Genomic DNA, 19,853 nt, shown 5'->3' with positions numbered 1-19,853 from the left:
TGTTTTCGTTCGCAGATCTGCTGGAGGCGAGCAGTGTAGGCGTGGCTTTTTGCACATAGTTGGTAAAAATGAAAAAAAAAAAGAAAGATGGATGATAAGATGCTTTGGTTTTGGAAATGAGGGCAGGTTACATCACATGAAGCCTCTATAGATAGTTATGCCGCCTCGCCGCCTACTTGTTTCGCTCACGATGTGGACCGGAGTCAAACTTCAGCCTGCATGTAAATGAGGGAGAATTTTATTTTCTTACACCACATGTGTCAAACACAAGGCTTGAGGGCCAAATCTGGCCCGGCGTAGCTTTTTATGTGGCCCTCTAGACTCCAGAGGCGTACCTAAATAAAACATTCAAGAGTTGTCTGCTGAAATGCTACCTCATTAATAAAATCAAAGTTGTTGATTACATCAGTCAATACTTCCAGTTTTACTACAATTGTGTAAATTCATGCAAAATCAACAAATCACATCATTTTTTGTGCTAATGAAAAATTATGAGTGTATTGAAATTTTTCCAGAAAAATGGTCAAAGCATTGGTATTAAGTGATGCCAACTCCCACCTGCAGGTGGCAGTACATTTTACTAACACACATCTGATGTCAAGTTCTAGTCGGTGATCGATTATTTGTGAGTAATAAAGTCACATATACCTTAAAATATAAGTGAAAATATTGCAAATTTCTTTAAAATATTTTTAAATTACCAATTTATTGAAAAAAAAATCACAAAAGAACCATCAAGATAACAGTTGTGTTCTTAAATATTAATTTATTAATCAAATTAAAGTTTTTTTTTATTTTAGTGGAGAAGTAAACTACACTGCCACCTGCAGGTGGGAGTTGGCATCACTTACTACCTGTTTTTTATCATTTTTCTGGAAGATTTTCAATAAACTCACAGTTATGCATTAGCACAAAAAAATGACCTGATTTGTTGATTTTGCGTGAATTTTCACGATCGTAGTAAAACTGAAAGTATTATTATGCATATCTCTGGAGTGTGGACCACATAAGAAGCTACAGCGGGCCAGATTCGGGGCGCGGGCCTCGTGTTTGACACATGTACTTTATCGATACCTTCTAACCGGCCCTTTAAGAACATCACTGATCTTTCATTGTGGCCCAAAGCGAGTCTCCCTGCCTCACATTGTTCCTCGTTGCTCCACAGGTGGGCTGGCAGTTGCGTAACCTGGTCGGCTCGCTGCGGGCCGATAAAGGCGTTGTGTCCCTGACCCTGAAGAAGCGTCCGCAGAGCACGCTCAGCTCCGCCCCTGCACTGCTGAAGAACATGCGCTGGAAACCCCTGGCTCTGCAGGTGGGACTGCCTCTACCTTTTATAGACTTTATTAAAGCGCCTCGCTGGCCCACATCGATTCCCCGCAGCATTCTTCCTCCCGCTCGGCCGCAGCCAAAGCGTGTAATTAGGTCACGGAGCTGTGGCTCAGCACGGGGTTTGCTAGCCGGGCCGAAAGAAGTGAATGGGAAGGGAAAACTAATGGCTTTCCACCCACATTCTCGGAGCTGAGGCTGAAATTTCCACCGCTAATTATCTCTAATTAGCGACAAACGGGAGGAAACAAGAAGGAAAAGTGTTTGTGCATCAAAAATTGACTTTCTTTTTGTGTTTTGGTCCACTGGAGCAGAAATTATTACCTGATACACTATTTTTAAAGTTATGCTTCAAAGAAAAGCCACTAATTTAATATAGGAAAATCCTGTTAAATCTGCAGTATGTAGCTTTTGTAAAATATATGTTTTTATGTATCTGATAAAACTATCTTCATGTTGCAACAGGATGATATGAGACAGATAATCTGTTTAAATATTGATGTCCTCCATCTCCTCTCTGAGCTGCTATTGCCATCTGAAGAAATGCACCAAAAACAACCAATCAGAGCCAGGAGGCGGGCCTTAGCGCTGTCAATTACCTTAAAAGAAAAAAAAAAATCTTGTACAACAGGTTTGACTGCAAACCTGTTTTGAGTCTCCTATCAGAAATAAAGCGGATCAGTTTTACGTTTCTCGGCCGGTAGCACATTGAGCAGCAACGTTAGGTTGATTGACAGCGCTAAGACCCGCCTCCTGACTCTGATTGGTTGTTTTTCATCTGTTCACAGATTACATGTTTAATTTTACACATTCACCATATGGTGACAGTCTTAGCAAATAGGTATAAAATATTTTTTTTATAAAATCTTACACCTGGGATATAAGTATGATGCAATCTGTCACCTGGATACTCTTCAAAAGAGGAAAAACAACCAAACATGGCTTCAAAGTACGACACAAAAATCACAAAACTTCATCTTGAACTCTGGAAGTTCAGAGTCTTCTGGTTGTTACCGATTGTGTTTGACTATTTTTAAGTAAAGATATTTTATTACTTTTATGTCATTTTTATTTATTCCTATGCCTTTTATATTTATATCTAGTACAATTTAAATGAAATTAGCTTATATTCTTACACTCCTGAAGAACTATGACAGAGGATCTGTGATGCTTTGGGTCCAGTTCAGCTCATTTAATCAATCAAGTAGATTTTGTTTGTTTTGCACATTTCAGCACCAAGTCAGTTCAAAGAGCTTTATGTGATAAAAACACAAAAATCAACAAATGAAACATTCCATTTAAAGCAAAATCTGATGGACTTTTCCAAGAAAAAACTGTAAATTGTCTGTTTTTTTCTTTAAATTTTAAATCCAGCCGACCAGAAGCCCAGGCAGCGGCTCCGGCACGCCATCAGGCACACCCACCAAAAGCTCCGCCCTCCAGGATCTCTACATCCCGCCTCCCCCCGCCGAGCCATACACTCCCAGGTACTTCCTCTGCATCTCTGAAGGCCGAACCGTTTCCTTCGTCGTTCAAGCTTCCTCTGATGAGCATCTGCCTCTGGTTGCTGTAGAGACGAGACAGGAGCCTTGTCTGGAGACGAAGCGTCTCGTAGCCACAGTGGCGTCAGCGCTGCCAAGCGCTCTGAATCACCAAACTCCTTCCTGGATCAAGAGTCTCACCGGCGAGAAGAGGAGGAGCCGGTGTACTGCACCACGCCCACATACGGTGCGCAGGTTCTACCCAGAACGTGTCACTGCGAGTTAAACCTCATTCTGTTCACTTGAATTGTTTATAAAAACTACTGTCAGGGTAATGAGAGAGGAAAACACCAGGTTTTATTTAACCTTAAATAAAGCAGTTTCCGATTTCTTTAACTTTCTCTATAAATGCACAGAGGGGATGCGATATGCAAAGTTCACATTTTACTCGTTTTTGTGCTTCCATTTGGGTTTCTACTTCTTCTAAAAACAGACAAAGCTCCTAAAAAAACATATAGTTGGTTTTTGGAAATAAGTTAATGTTTTATGATGTCTGGAAAATGAGCCTTTTCAAAAACCTCCTGAATGTAACGTCACAAACCAGCCGGCACTGCCCCGTTACCTAGCAACCGCAGCTGCAGCACATTTGGTCAGCTGGTTTTACCGCTATACAACGGCTGCTGGAAATGACAAGTGGTTTGTTTTTGACTTACCGTCCTGAAAACACTTGCTGCATTCTTGTTGGTTTTGCAGGAGGCATAACTTCTGCTTTTCTAAGCTGTATTGCTGTATAATTGCTCATCTGTTTGCAGCCATTTTGATATGAGAGTCTAAACGTTGAGTTAGGGGCGTGGCCAGCAGTAGAGTATTTGGATTTAAGTAATCCAGATAATCTGCTCATTATGAAATGATATTTTAGCTACACTTTTATTATCTGAGAATGACTTTGATCAAAAAATGTAATGAGCATGTTTTGTATCCCAACCTGTTCAAGGAACCATAACAGGTCACCATTATTATATAAAATACACTTTATATAATGCTATTCCCTCATCAAAAACATACCTGGAGAGTTGCTTTATTCTTTGATGGATGTTTGAGAAATCCTTTAATCACTATGGCAACCATTCAGCGGTTCAAAACGCCTGGTTGGATGTAGCCCCGCCTTCGAGCTGCAGCTCCTCCTCGAAGCTGCAGATTTTAATCTTCAGAGTTTCTGTTTGTCAGAAACAGCTCCTCCATTCAACTCCTTCAGACTAGCCAACAGCAATTAGCGAACATCTGTTGGAACTGCACATCTGCTGAGCTCATTATAGGAGCTATTTCTCAGTGAAACGCTGGTAAAAATGTTATTAAAGGGTTAATAGTCATATTGTGATGACTTCCTAAAGAGTTCTTAAAGAGACAGAGGCCCAATTTCAAGGTGTTAAATTGCAAAGTCAAATTTCCTTTAGGTCATATTTGATATATGTAGCATTTTTATAACAGCTGAAGTTAATGTAGTTACTTGATTGTGCTATAAAATGACACTATATGCCCCTTTAAAATGTTTCTTTCTAGCCAAATTCATACAAATTGCACAAATTATGTACTAACATATTTTCGTAAAATGAACTCTCAGCACTTCAGGACTAAATCTTCTGAATAAACGGGCAGTTCCCAGAGTGAGTAATGAGGATCTTGTTTTATTCTAATGTAGGCAGGCTGAGGCCCATCTCGATGCCTGTGGAGTGCAACTGGGTGGGCGACTACGAAGACCCAGCCAAGCTGAACAGAGAAGCCCGCAGAGGTGAGTCCAGAGGAGCCGGCTGGATATCAGCTAAACGTTCCCATCTGTACAAATCATGAAGCGATCAGCGAGTGTGAGGATCTGCGAGCCTCTTCTCTAATTCCCCCTGTCATTAGCATCACAGAGGAACCAAAGAAAAGCTGCTGAGGAGCAAAGGAGGTAAAGAGATACGAGCACAAAGGCGGAGGAAATGAAAGGCAGCCATGGAAGAAGAAAAAAAAAAGAATAGAAGGAACAGAGGGATGAGAACAGACAAAAAAAGGAGTAAAAGAAAGAGATCGTTCTCTCTGACCTCCACCTGAATCACTCACACAGTTTCCATGGCGACACTGACAGCTTCTCACTTTCCTCTGGCCGCTGCTTAGCAACCAGGGAAGGACAGGAGGGAGGAAACTGCAGAGGGAAACCTGAGTTTGGGGAGATGGTGGGAAGAAGTTTGGAAGATGGATGAGCTGTAGCGATTATAAACTACACAGCTGTGATTTTATACAACTCAGGTCGACTAAACTCAGGATTTTGTTTCAATAATCTCACTTAAAGCAAAGCAAAGTAACAAATACTGGATGAAAAATTTGAATCATTTCCTTTTTCTTTTACAAATTGTTTGTGGAGATGTTTTTGTGTAAATGAATAAAATGTATTAAAGGTGTTTATAGGTTATCATACTTAATACAACCAAAAAAAAAAACTAAATTGGAAATGGCACAGTGCATTCTGGGTAAATACAACCAAAACAAACATAATAAATTGCGTAGATATAATTTGGATAGAGTAGAAATTGTGACATTAGTAAAAATTAGATGTATAAATATTTAATTTGATCTAATTTTTAGATATTTACAAAAAATTATTTTTCAGATATTTATTTTTAGATTTGTGAAATTATGAGACATTTGTGTTTGAGCTCCATCTTTAAAATAAAGGAAATTCACATTTAAAAAACTACAAAGATAATTTATGAGTTTAAAATGAATCCTGGAATCATTAAAATCTGATGCTAGTCTCTTTGTTTTAGCTCAGTGTTTTTTTTTCTGCGGTTTTCATGTCGTTTCCTTCAGTGGTTCTTGATGCAGCGCCCCCACAGGTGAGGAGGGGAACAGGTTTTTCAGAATGGAAGGTTAATTTCAAACATTACAGTGTGAAAATTTAACAAATGTTGCCATTTTGGTCCCAACCGAACCGAATCACAACAGAAACACTTTTAATTAGATCCAGTTATGTTTCCACATTAATTTTTTAAAATAAATTATCTGTAAGTTGTATTTATTTATCTAATGCAATTCTTTTTTTTTTCTTTTCTTTTTTTTTTACAAAATCCAATCATTTGTAATGTATCCCCTTAATACAATTCATCAGTGTTTTCTAAAACCAGAATCAAATCTTTTGGAGGAAAATTTGTGAAATTAGTGTTTGTTGTAGCAGAATTCATCTTTACTTTCTGTAAAGTCTTTTCAAATTAACTGGTGTGTCTCCAGTTTTGCTGCCTTTCTAGCTGCATTCACCACTAAACAAAAGACACTTGATTTTAAAAAAAAGGGTTTAAATGAAGCATTTTTGGGATTAATGTCGGTCTTATCAACGGAGGCGGCCTGGAGGGGATTTGTGGCTTTTTGTTTGTACTGTAGCTGCTGCCTGCTGCCTTTCTCCTACCTGTTTACAACTTCACTGCATCGCCAAAGCTGAGATAACACTGAGGTGACAGATAACGGTCCAGGAGTTTGATTTCCAAAGCTGCTGGAAAATTTCCCTGTTTTGTTGGGTTTGATTTTTACTCTGACTGAACGAGACAAAAATCTGAGTTCCTGCTTTGATCCCAATGAAAGCTTAATAATGTAATTTGACACCCGATTAACCAGAATTGATGCTCTGATTAAAGGTTAAGATTTGAATAATAAATCCTTTCTGGACTATTTTATACATTGTTGGATTAATCTAGATAAATAATATATTCAACCCTGGTGAAAACACTGAAAACTATAGAAGCTTCAGGTAAATTTAAAGGTTTGATGTTTTCCGTTTTGCAGTTAAATTTAAAGGTTTGATGTTTTTTATTTTGCAGATAAATTTAAAGGTTTGATGTTTTCCGTTTTGCAGATAAATTTAAAGGTTTGATGTTTTTTATTTTGCAGATAAATTTAAAGGTTTGATGTTTTCCGTTTTGCAGATAAATTTAAACATTTGATGTTTTTTATTTTGCAGATGCCTCGTTGTTGCGTTACGTGGGACTGTCCACTGCGGACGAGCGGACAGTCTCGGAGGACTACTCCTCCCACACGGCGCGTCCAAATAAACGGTCCAATGACACGGCCAAGCGTGCGAAGAGGCGGAGCCACCACAGCCAGAGCCCCTCCCACTATCTGCTTCAGACCAATCAGAGGGAATCGCCTCCCAGAGACCAAACCTCTATGTATCATGTGAGTTTTTAAACTTATTTACTATAAATCTTTGTCTTTTTTGGTGTCTTTCTTCAGTTACTCACTGTTTATGTTTTTACTATTTATTGATTTTGGCTAGAGTGTCCATTAGGCAAATTTATTTTCAAAATATGAAAACACAGCTCCAGAAGGAGAAGCTGCTACCATTAGCTTTTTACCTTTAGCTCAAGCGCACTTGAATTATGCAGCAGGACGATAATCTTTAAGAACAGACAAGCAGTCTAGACTTCGATTTAGCTTCCACCACCTGATGTAAACTATATTTTTCCAGTAAATCAGAGATATGCAGTCCATTGTGTCCTCACTGCTCATAGATGGAACTCCACACACTTTGGACCAAAACTGTTCCCACTCCTAGAACTTCTCCTTCTAAGTCATTTTACTAACCGAACAGCCGGTCTCCGAGCAACTGAGCTTTGACCCCGACAGAAAAGCGCTGCAGTGAAGTGTGATTCTGGCTCGTTATTGCCCTCCTGTCACATCCATGACATCTGGTCCGTCTGAGCCGGTCCAGACTGGCGGGTTTGGCCGGCAGTGACCTTACTCGTCTTGTCAGAATCTTTTTGAAAATGAAAAACAGCTGCATGTTTTGCACCCAGGTCGTGCTTCCATTGCAGCAGCTATGTGTGTGTGTGTGTGTGTGTGTGTGTGTGTGTGTGTGTGTGTGTGTGTGTGTGTGTGTGTGTGTGTGTGTGTGTGTGTGTGTGTGTGTGTGTGTGCGCGGTGCTCTGATGACAGATGGCGTGTCGGTGGGAGGACCCTTGTCATTTGTCCCACTGAGCCTGTGGCTGTGAGTGGCTGAGGTCCGGCCCCTGAGATGTGTAATACCGTGACATCAGAGCTGGTCTGTTGCCCCATCTGATCCGTCGAGAGATTCAATCTAAACATGATGGATTAGAAACACGATTATGAGGATTCACAAACCTCAAATTAGCACACTTGGTATTCAGAAACATTCCTCTGCCAAATTAAGTCACAAACACAAGATGCATACCTTTTACACAATAAGTATAACGTATTTATGTGTGATCACGGGAGCATCTGTGAGTTGACTTATGAATACTAAACAGAAGGACTCACAGGGAGCCCCGTTTAGTCCGCTTTAATCGATCTCCGGTTTGGTAGCCTGGAAAGTCCGGTTCATTTGGGGAGGTGTGAATGTGTAATCAAAACGTGAAGGCTAGTCCACCTGAGAACCTCGGTCTCAGTTTGGTTGAAGTGAACTCTGGTGTGGTTCGAATGTGAACGCCAAGCGGATTGGAGGCCGCTCCAAAAGCAGGAAACAGACTAGAGCGCAGGGCATTCTGGGTAAATGCAACCAAAACAAACGTGAGAGTCTAAAGCTAGCTGGAGAAACGACTCGTGTTTTTTTTTTTTACCAAAACTAAAGAGAAATCCCACAACTGCTGAAATCTAACGCCGCTCCATTTTTGGAGGAAGTTGTGCTTGGTTTCTTCTTCTGGGGTTTTGTGTCATTACCTTTGGTGGTTCTTGGTGCAGCGCCTCCACAGGCGAGGAGGAGAACAAGTTTTCTTTAAAGAGTTTGTATCATTTGACACAGTGCAGTAAATCGAACCGCAGCAGCTGAAAATGTAACAAATGTTGCTTCTTTGGTCCCCAATCAAACCGAGTCTACCAGACTATCAGGTGTGAAAATACTCTTAATTTCAAGTTAATTTAGAGCTCTGTGACAGTCTCACATAATACCAGCATTTTCCAGGTGTGGAGTCATGTAGAATAGTAAAATATGGAGTATCCACTAAAAACAGACTTTATTTCTTGCGTCATTATCTATCCATCTGTTCACTCATTTACGGTCTAGAAAGCCTGTTTTTAACAATTATATTTACTGCAAGGAAGTCAGTAAAGCTGTAAATAGACAAACTCTTGGAAATCCCTGTGAAAAATCCTTGAAAAATTTTATTCTGAGTTTTGCTCTTCAAAGGTCCACATTAGCAAACACATATGCAAAACAGCCATCTGCAGCCTCACTGGTGCAGCTTTCAGGAAGCATCCACATGCAAACTGGCTTTCATTTACTTTTCCAGTGATCTTAGAGCAACAGCCACAGATCTAAGTTAGAAAAATATAAATTTTAAGTAATTCTGGCTTAATGTACCACTCATTATGCCAGTCATTTCAGAAGTTTTCAGCTCTTGTTCTCTTCACCCAGTCTTTCATAGCAGACCTCATCAGAGGTTGTACCGTATTTAAGTATTTTAAATTTCACAAATCCACCAGTCTCATAAATTATTGAAACCTTTCTGAAAATAAGAAAGGAAGAAAAAATGAAGCTTAAAAACAAGAAAGGAGAAGACTCTTGTACTTTAAGACTTAGTTTACTTAAAATCCATTAAATTAGTGATACTGAAATCTGCGATCAGATTTATTTTCATTTTGAGCAATACCTATTTCCTAGCAGTTACCTAAACAGAAGAAAGAAATTAAATTATTGACAACACAATATTGATTTATTGACACCAACAAACAATTAATCTGTCAAACGTGGAGATTAAAAAGGCCATTATCTAAACCTACAAATTATCTGGAGCTTATTGGGCTGGTACCACACACCTCTAGTGAAAAGTATACTTAGTGCTGGATCATAAATCAGTAACAATAGTATGCAGCGCGAGAAGACACGTGATCAATATCAGGAATATTCAGTAATTTCACTGAACTCCGATCCAGAGCCGCACAGAATTCTGGGAGATGTAGGCAGAAGAAAGACTTTAGCCTCTCAATCTTTTACGGCCAGCTAAGTTGGTGGATCGACTAACTCACTCATTCTTTGGTTGCCCAGCAACCCACTCATTCTTTGGTTGCCTAGCAACAACCTGCTGAGTAACTGGTGCAGCAGCAGTTTAAGGTTTTGCCTCATAACTGCTTAAAAAGAGTGAAAACTGGATAAAACAGGAAAGCTGGCGCCACCAGTTTGGTTTAAATCAAAAAACTAATCAGTAATTATTATTTACGTTTGTCCAGCTCTAAATATACTGGAGTTGGATTAGAGTGACATTCACAGTGTGGGTACGTTACTTTTCTGTGACGTCAGCTTTGTATTCCTTACGATGTAAAGACTGGAAACAGAAGAATACCAGCTAATGTCTCTGCTACTCCAGCTCACTGTCCCTCTGCTGCCACATTAGAGAATAACTGATCACAGCTCTTCAACGGTCAGCTGTTCTTTATTTATAAACGTCCTGCGGCTCTGTTTGTTTCACACTTCCTCCATCACCTGGATGTGCTATCGCCCCACCTAAGCGTCACCTCCAGCCCTCCGTTCTATGTTTAGACGTGTGAAAGCAGCCGCTCTGACTCCTCCACCCCTGACTGACTGCGTCTGTGTGTGAGAGGATGCGGTGAGAGATGCGATGGTTTCCTTTGTGTCTGTTTGTCTTCAGCCCCCTCTCCTTGTGTCCTGCTGCCTGTAAGATCTGCTGTCATCTTTTATATCCCAGGATTCACTGCAGCAAACAAAGGCCACTCATCCGTCCTGACAGCATGCTCTGTCTCCCTCCTCTTTCCTCAGACATACCAGCAGTCGACCTCTTTGCAGACGAAGAACAGGAAGAAGAATAAAGGTAAGCAGGGCTGGCACCAGGTCGGCCCGGGCAGAAGCTGCTCCCAAAAGAGTAACGCGATTTCAGACAACCAGCCGTTTCTGCGCAGGAATCGTTTCATTATGCTTTTACCATCTTCAGTTGGAAGATGTGTAAAGCTTTTTCAATCAAGTTTCATTTCAGTTCAAAGGTCATAAAAACACTAAGTCAACAATTGAAACATTACATTTTGTCCAGTGCCGTCGTTACACATCAGGATTTTGATTAATGTTTCAAAATCAAGTTATCTAAACCGGTTGGTTGTTTAGATTTAAAGGAACTCAGTGTTTCGGCCGTTTTGCAGTTTTCTGGAAGTTTGTTCCAGATTTGAGGTGCATAGAAGCTGAATGCTGCTTCTCCTCGTTTGGTTCTGTTTTGGGTTTGAGATGCACACTTCACATCAAAACAACTTCATCTTTGTATTAATTATTAGGGGAGCACCACATTATCTGCGCTAATTTTCTTAATTTTGGGAGAGAGGTCGATACTCGCATGTGAAGCCGATCTTATCCACTTTGGCAAAGGTTAAAAAATTACCCAACATCCTCTTCTGTCCAAATATCACACACCTCTGGTCAGGTCTTTAGTTAGGCCTGACCAGAGAGCTAATATTATTGGACAATAAACTGTCCCAATAATGCGATAAACAATAATATTGTGGTTTGGAGACAGTTTTCAAATAATATATTGATTATGGCTTAATAATGAAAAATAAACAGTAAATAAAAAGGAAGTAAAAGAAAAACCACACACAATCAAAACAATAAATGAAATGGATTGTTGTCTCTGTCAACTAAATTGCCTTTCAAAATCAGAGCTTATGTTAATTTATTATGCGATGAATTGATTTATAGATTTATTAATTATTGCGACAGGATTACATAGCGTTTAATCTCTAAAAGTATAAATTTTGTGCCTGTAGGTGGAAACTTCCAGGATAAAATGAACCAAAATGTGATTTTTGGCAACATGAGGTTTGGATCTGTGTCCTCAATCTGGGAATTAAACCAAAATCAGGTCCAGTTCTGGTATTGGATCTGATCCGTTCCCTCTGTAGATTAATTAAAAATGTAGCATTTTCATTTGTATTTTAACAAATCGTGCTTATTTTACAGCTTTAAATTAGCGCCTTACAAGAATATCTAATTACGAGAGCTTTCTGAACGGCACTCTTAATTATTTCTGTTTTATTCAGTTTTAAAGTAATTGTTGAGATTTTTCCATTTATTTCTAATATTCACTCTGACATAAGTGCCTTTGCCTCTATGACAAACTTTCCACGCCGTCACGGATCAACATGCTGGGAGATTTTAATTTTTTTCCACAGTCCGATCGCTTGTTCTGCCATCTGCTGCTGTGAGAAGCTCTGAAAGCTTTGGCTCCATCTGCACACGGCTCTGTTTGTTTACAGCAATTAAACCAACGTTTCCAAAAGAATCTGATGCTAATAATTACAGCTTTAAATAGCTAATTTATCAGTATATTAGTAATTAGTAAAACTGGGCTGGTTTTGTCACAAATGGGTCGTTTTGTGACCAAACGGATGGTGGCATTAGTTGGTGGCCTGAGGCGGCTGCACAGGAATGAGGACGATCGTTGTTGGAGAGCGTTTTCAGATATATTACCTTCTTGTGCAGGAATATAAATGATTCATTATCTCTGAGCTGAACGCCTTTCCACACTGCATGCAAGAAAGTTTCGGGGGTTTTTTGTGTCAACACTTTCGTGTAGAGTTGTTTCGTTTAGAAAAAGCTGCCAAGCAGGAAAATTGACTCCTGGATCATGGTTCTCATTAAAAAGACATTTCATGCAGAGCAGCAGGAGTTTCTTTGTAGGCCTCACCTGGAACCATGTTGCTCCAGTTGTCTTTAATAAGGAGCTTACTGCTGCATAACGTTTAAGCCGGAAAGAAAAGCACTGCTTTTATTAAGCACACACTGTGTTTTATAAGCCTGGCGGGCCACCAGGCTTTACTTGTGTCCCCACCAGACTCAGCATTGCTTATTTTGTAAAGTCTTTTTAAAATGTTTGCCTTTTTTAAGGCTTTATAGTTGGTATTCAGGTATTAATCTTCCAATCTTTCAATAACACATAATTATCAAGTGATATTTTAAAATTTCCTTCCAGGATTTTGTGATTGTTTTTATGGTCTCCCTTTAGAACTTCACATATGGCCATGTTGGTCTGAATACACCTTTGGTTTGTCTTTAGGCTGTTCTGTGCTACAACCAGCTGCAGAGGAATATTCTGCATGTCTTTGTTTCCAGAGTTCTTTCTTCCAGTTTTGGTTTTATCGTCGCTCTGTTCTTAAACGTCGCTCCGTTTGCGTTTCCAGGACGAGGTCTGACCTCGCTGAGTCGGAGGCGGGTTTCCTGCAAAGCGCTGGGCAGAGGAGACTGCGAGGGCTGGCTGTGGAGAAAGAGGGATGCCAAGGGTTACTTCTCTCAGAAATGGAAGAAGTACTGGTTTGTGCTGAAAGACAACTGCTTGTACTGGTACATCAATGAGGAGGTGCGTCGTTTGTTTCTCTGCTTCTAACTGAAATGGTTCAAAAACAACCATATTGTATTTAAAAAAGTTACCATGGTAATAAATCTGTGGACTTCAACAAAAATAATTTTGGTAACTCTACCTAATCTAATACAAGAAAAGTTTTAGTCTGTTTTAATGTGAACATGTATTGCTTTTAAATCCTTCCTTTTCCCATTTAAGTTATCCAGTTGTGATCTTTAGAAACTGCAACGCTTTGGTCTGAATTCCTCGTTATCAAACTCGTTTTGGTGCTGTGTCTTTAAATGCAAATGAGGCACTTCAGGCTCCGCCCCCTCCAGTTCACATAGCGTTCCTCCACACCGATCAGCCTTTTTTTTTTTTTTACTTGATAGTAGAGATATGATTATCTAGCGGCATAGAAACGTCACCGAATGCATTTAGGTCATTTGTTCCCCAAGACGAAAATGGTAAAAACTATGGCAAGTTATTTATGTAATTAAAATATAGAAGACACACTTTGTGCTAGTTCAAAGCTAGCATACAATGCTAACATAATCAGAAGTTATGATGCTAATGCTATCAAAACAATGGACTGCATGTCATATCGACACATATAAGTTGTGTAAAATCTATCAGATTTGTCCTTGAAGTGTTTCGTTCAAAGACGACTTTCCTCTCTAATGTGGGAACGATTCCAATAAAAATAAAGTTTAACTAAAGACTGAGAAGAAGTTCTGATGTTTGATGTGCTATAATGGAGACCAACAACAGAATATTTGACTTATCCACTTGTAGCTTCAGCATCCATAAAGTCACTGTGAGAAACGGAAATGGTAGATTTGTGAAATTGGGTGGCCAGAAGTCCTTGTAATTGTTCAGAAAACGTAACAGGGGATAGAGAAACCTGAACAGATTGAAAAATACGACCCAAGTAGAATATAAAAATATCTACCCAGCACCGGCAGAGACTAAATTAAAGCTTTATTCTCTCCTAGAGACTCCAAGTTCACAACAAAATATATTTAAGGGTAAAAAAAAGTGGATTTTTTTATTATATGTCCCATTTAATGTCTTTTTATAAAGTGTATCTAGATACCTGGTAAAGTAGCAGAGTATTAGACTGTTGACTAAAACTGTGCTAGACAACAGCTTAAGGTTTTTTGGACTTCTTGGCAAAAGTTTTGAGCTCCACAGGACCTAAAAGCATAAATTTAAATATATAATATTAATTATCTCAGCAGAAACACACATCTCTTCATATCTGCAGCCTCCATGCGGTTCGACTTTTGTAAATGGGTCCAGCAGCAGTTCACGTTGTGGCCATTAATCACTTCTTTTTTAACACAGGAGGTCGAGAAAATCACAATAACATCTGTAGACTAAGCTGTAATTTTTAATTAATAATGTCCTTCTGCTTTGATTTTAGCTCATTTTGTGAGTTTCTCTTCTTTTTGTCCGGTCAGGACGAGAAGGCGGAGGGTTTCGTCAGTCTTCCCGAGTTTAAGATTGACCGTGCCAGTGAATGTCGAAAGAAGTAGTAAGTGCCTGGTTTATTGCATATTTATGTTATTTTCTGTATGTGGAACGTGTTGCTCTGGAACGCGTGAAGGTGTGTGGGCAAAAATAGCTCTCTGTGTCTCTCTAGTGCTTTCAAAGCGTGCCACCCCAAGGTCAAGAGCTTCTACTTTGCAGCAGATGGAGTGGACGACATGAACAGGTAACGGCTGCAAGCGCTAAACATGCAGGAAGGTCGCAGGGAGGTGTTGCAGCTGGGTGGCGAAATTAAAATGCAACTCACAGTTTGACTCCAAGAAAGCAGAAAACAAGAGTTTCAACAAAAAAAAACACAAGAAAAGAGTAAAAGCAGCTACTCTTGACTTAATTTTTATGGTGATTGATGTAGCATAAAAACCTTTGTTTAAATAAGTGAGTTTTGTTACTTCCTCCTGTTTGATAGATGGCTGAGTCGCCTCAACATGGCAGCTGTGGGCTATGCGGAGCGGGAGAGGATGCGGCAGGAGCAGGGTGAGACTTCCCTCCAACAACACCGCTGCTACTATTGCACCAGCGTTGCTGCATGAGCAAATCATTGCCTTAAGAGTCCCCTGTGGACTAAAAGTGAGCCTGCCACTCGTTTCTTTTTATAGCCTCCACTCCCAGTCATGAATCTCTCTCGCCTGGAGACCTCTTCCTGGCTTTATCGACAGACTTAATTGGGTTTTATCAAACAGTTATGTCAGATTGCAGAATATTCACTGCAAAAACACAAAACTTTAACAAGTATTTATGTTGTAGCTTCCAGTTCGCATCAGAGTTCGGTTACACGTTCACACCTGCCCAAGCGAACTGAACTTTCTAGGCAAATGAAATCCACTTGTGAACATATTTATCATGTTTGTCTCCATGTGGATGACGCTCAAAGTGTTGGGCTAAAAGAAAATACAAACAGGGATAGTTCTCTTCATGCTGAATGTTTCTGTATCAATAACTAATTAATGAAGAATCAGAAGGTATATTGAGCTTCTGATCTGAGATATTCCCATGATTCCTGCAGACTACTGGAGCGAAAGTGAACATGAGGACGACACCACTTCCAGCCCGAAACAGGACAGCCCCCCACCTCCATATGATACCTACCCACGGCCTCCATCCGTGAGTCAACGTAGACGTCAGAGCGCCGAGGCGCTTCCTTTCAAACGCAGCAGCAAAATCCAACTCACTTCTGTCCAACTATTCGTTTATTCAGACTTCTCAATTATCTTCAGTTGAGCTTCCAGTGAATAGTGATGCTATATTTTTTAGCTGTAGTTGCTCTTGACCAGGGATGTCCAAACTGTGGCCCAGGACCCATTTGTGGCTCCTTGGATTGATTTTTTTGGTTTTTGTTTGGGGCCCCCACTGCAGTTCAAGAATAATAAAAATTGTGTTTATTAACATTTAAAAATGTATTAATCTGTAGAATTTTTATTGATAATTTTCTTACAAGTGAACAATTTAAGCATAACACAAAATATTTGTTTTTTTATAACCAAATATTTATAGTAAGTAGATCCACTCATATCCAGAGACTTTTACTGAAAAGCTGACTTTACTGCAGCTAAATTAGTTTTTTTTAAATTTATTAAACTTGGCTACAGATAGAAAGCATATTGAAAGAAAGTGACCTAAATCTTGTTCTGATAGCTGAGAATAAATTAATTTAACCATGTATAAAATAGTTTGAAAACCAGATATTCATCTAAAATGAATAACATCTCTTTTCTACAAGAAATAAAATTATTTGGTTGATTATTTTTTTCTTTTTCTTCTTTTCTTGGCCAGTGAACACATTTGACTCGACAATTTTGGCTGCGCTGACTAAAAGTTTGGACATCTCTGCTCTAGTTTTTGAATCATTTCTTTTTGTCCTAAACTATAACTCTTATTTTGTTGATAAATATCTCATCTAGTTATTAACATTTTTGCCCTTTAGTTTTCTTTCTTACTCTAAAGTTTGCAGTGATGGTTAAATTATAGCTCAGATGCTTCAGCTGGGATTTTTCCACTCTCTCTCAGATGAGCGCTTACCTGGAAGGCCGAACCACCCGCCTGTCTTCCACAGAGACGTCTCGCTCTCGATCTTCTCAAGAGGACTTCCTGTGCAGCGAGCCCCTGGTGACAGCTGCAGAGCCGCAGTACCATCCAGGCCCTCTAGGGGGAGGCACCACACACAGCGGGAGAAAGCCACTGGGCAGCAGCAGCAGCGACGTGCCGTACAGATGTGACCCTGTGGAGGTGATTGGAGCAGATATTGACCATAAATTTCATTTTTTTAAATAGGAAAAACATTGTAAAAAATTTATGTAACTATTTTAATAGAACAGAAGAATAGAAATATCCTCTATTGTCCAGTAATCAGAAAATTTCTGTTCAACAACAGAAGAATGACAGGCGATGACAGCAAATGGGCTCACACAAAGAATATAAAATACATATAAAACAGAGTAAAGAATTAAAATATTACAGAGCAAGTGAAACATTTCAAAATAAATATCGTATAGTTATAAAAAAAAATAATACTCCAGTCCAGAGGAACAAACTCTGAACAATATGTATAAAATTTGCTCTTTGGGCATTAAGACAGACTATTTACAATTAGTAACAATTTTACAGTTTTACGGATATAAGCATGCATGTAAACACTTGTTTGGTTTGAGTTTGTATTTTATTTATATGTATATTTTTTATATGCTAAGATAAAACTATATTTTAAAATTACTCTGACTTTTCCTTTACCAGATTAGTTGCTTTATTTAAAGCTCTTTAATTGAAGTGTTTGTCTTTGATGAGTTTTTAGTGTTTATTAAATTTAGCAAAAAACTGCAAATTATTTATTTTCAAGTTTCTTCTTTTTCAGTTTTTTCCCATATAAAACTGTGATATTTTGGCAACCACACTTTTCTTGCAGTAAGTTTTTTTTGCAGTTTTTTTGTAGTCAGATGATGTGAAGGTCTTTACTGCTTATATTTAACATTAATTTAATTTGAAAAGCAAGGAGATATGATTTTGTGGAGGAGATTGTAACAGATATCAATGATAAGTTTGTTTTTCAAAGTAGGAAAACAAGTTTGAGGTATTATGTGATTATTTTTATTCAAGCATTTTTTTTTTATCGTCATACCAGCTTTACTTGTTTGTTGTTCAAAATTTGGACTCAAGTCGTATTAAAGTTTTTCTTAGAAAACTTAATTGTCTTATTTAAAGCGCTTTAATGAATATGTCCCTGTTGAGTTCATTTTGAACTGAAAGTAATTTATTAAGGGCTTCCTTCTTTCATTTTGTTTGCTACTTAAAAATGTCATTTTGGTAGCTACACTTTTCTTTGTTTTTTTTTTTTTTCTTTCTACATTTTTCAAGCTGTTTTTCACAGATAACTGAGAGTTCTGTACTGCTAACATTTCACCCTAATTCCATTTGAAAAGCTGCTGCTCACTCGCCCCATTAATCTGTTTTGATTGCTGCTCCGTGCAGTACCGCTCCAGTCCGGCGGGGGGCAGCAGTGAGACGGGGTCCCCGGGCCGCTCGTCGTCCTCACAGAGGCGGTCGTGGCAGGACCTGATAGAGACGCCGCTGACTGAAGCTGGACTGCACTACCTGCAAACTGGACCACTGGGTAACTTTTTACTGATTTCATTACATTCATTTTAAAATTATCTATATTTTTAAAATTCAGGATTATTATTTACATATTTTATTTCTATTTATTTTTGTTTTCCACAACTCAGCTACTGTCTAATTCAGACCCATTAGATTAAATAAACGTAAACCAACAAAACTCATTTAATGTAATCAGGCACAGATTTAGCTTATTTAATACATAACTCATCCAACTCGCTTATTTTAGAAAGTAAAACTTGCTGGAAACATATTTGCTGTTTTCAACTTTTCGTGCAGAAAATTGTGTGACTAATTAAAAATCCAAACCTTTAAGTGTCTTGTTACTCGATTCTGATTTTTAGGGTCACAATTTGATTCAGAAAATATTTTTAATTCAGTAAACTATTTTTCTGTCCAGTTGTTTAGAGATTTTGTTTACATTGTGTGATTGACGAGAAGAAACAAAGAGTATTTATTTAAAGCTGTTCTGTAAGATTATATTAATTAATATTTAAACATAATGAAGTTTGTGCATTAAATTATGTATTTAAAATGACTTTTATGGTTACTTAGCTGCCTGGGTTTTTCTTAAATGAAAAAATATCAAAGTATTTTTCAAAATCCATCTGCTGGATTAGACAACCTTCAACTTAACCACGTTTTAAAATCGATTTTTGAGCATTTAGATTTGGTTCAGAATTCCCAGAAGTAGGAATTTGCAATTATTTCTTTTACCTCTACAGTTAATTACTATTTTTGTTGATTTACTGAAACAAAAATGTTGATTTTCTTTCTTAACCATCATCCTGGCTTTTAGATATTAGAATGGCTTCAGATGTTTCTCAGTAACTCTGTTTAGACGCATCACTAAAAGTTTGTTCTCATAAATAATTGAGTCGTCGCTCTGATATTTTCCGTCTTCCTCACAGAGGACGCCGTCTTCGCCGAGCCGGGCCTGGGAGGCGGCTCGATGATGGCTGGAGCCGTCTACACTCTCCCCCCACAGAGGAACGTCCCGTTGCCCGTGGCGATGCAGAGGCTGATTCCCATGGCAACCCATGGAGGGAAACCCCGCAGCTTCACGCTGCCGCGCGACAGCAACCTGCACACACTGCTTGCTCCGCCGGTGAAGGAAGAGCAGCAAACACACAACTGTGAGTTCAGATTTATTATGAAACATGACAGAAGCTGGAAAATAATTAGATTGTAGTTATATTTAAAGAATAAAATATATCTGTCAGGCCTGTCGCATTGAGCAATAAATCAGTTAATCGCATAATGAATTAAAACAAACTCAGTCACTTTTATTTGCATGATTTATTGTTTTTCTCTTTTCTCTCTTTCTACCAAAAACTTTGTTTTTGGTTTTGTTTACAGACACTTCATAATTATTATTATTTTTTTGTTTATTTATGTTGGATATTTAACCGTCCAAGTCCTAAAAACAGCGCCGACGATCCAGCCAAATTTGCAGTACCGTAACTGTGTGGTACTTTGCGTTATCTGAACAGTTTCTGGAAGGGGAGACGTTACTGTAATAACCTGTTACCATAATAACCTGTTACCGTAATAACCTGCGGTAACAGGTTAT

At 38.8% G+C, this 19,853-nt stretch overlaps 1 protein-coding gene across 2 annotated transcripts in view; it reads left to right on the top strand.

Moving 5' to 3' along the window:
• The window catches only part of cnksr2a (connector enhancer of kinase suppressor of Ras 2a), an 88,325-nt gene that overhangs the window by 38,502 nt on the left and 29,970 nt on the right, over nucleotides 1–19,853 (top strand). For both annotated transcript variants that reach the window (XM_015049599.1, XM_015049598.1), the window contains exons 9-22: nucleotides 1,166–1,312; nucleotides 2,701–2,813; nucleotides 2,900–3,054; nucleotides 4,507–4,596; nucleotides 6,796–7,010; nucleotides 10,564–10,615; nucleotides 12,969–13,144; nucleotides 14,590–14,663; nucleotides 14,772–14,843; nucleotides 15,084–15,151; nucleotides 15,681–15,778; nucleotides 16,682–16,900; nucleotides 18,137–18,278; nucleotides 19,192–19,416. In XM_015049599.1, the coding sequence (XP_014905085.1) occupies nucleotides 1,166–1,312; nucleotides 2,701–2,813; nucleotides 2,900–3,054; nucleotides 4,507–4,596; nucleotides 6,796–7,010; nucleotides 10,564–10,615; nucleotides 12,969–13,144; nucleotides 14,590–14,663; nucleotides 14,772–14,843; nucleotides 15,084–15,151; nucleotides 15,681–15,778; nucleotides 16,682–16,900; nucleotides 18,137–18,278; nucleotides 19,192–19,416 (1,846 nt within the window). The remainder of the gene's footprint in view (nucleotides 1–1,165; nucleotides 1,313–2,700; nucleotides 2,814–2,899; nucleotides 3,055–4,506; nucleotides 4,597–6,795; nucleotides 7,011–10,563; nucleotides 10,616–12,968; nucleotides 13,145–14,589; nucleotides 14,664–14,771; nucleotides 14,844–15,083; nucleotides 15,152–15,680; nucleotides 15,779–16,681; nucleotides 16,901–18,136; nucleotides 18,279–19,191; nucleotides 19,417–19,853) is intronic.

Source organism: Poecilia latipinna, unplaced genomic scaffold (assembly GCF_001443285.1).
Source record: "Poecilia latipinna isolate Pla-1442-1.1 unplaced genomic scaffold, P_latipinna-1.0 Scaffold953, whole genome shotgun sequence".
In the NCBI taxonomy this organism is placed as follows: domain Eukaryota; kingdom Metazoa; phylum Chordata; class Actinopteri; order Cyprinodontiformes; family Poeciliidae; genus Poecilia; species Poecilia latipinna.
Note: the sequence above shows the minus strand (reverse complement) of the source record. Positions and strands in the feature narration are given on the sequence as shown.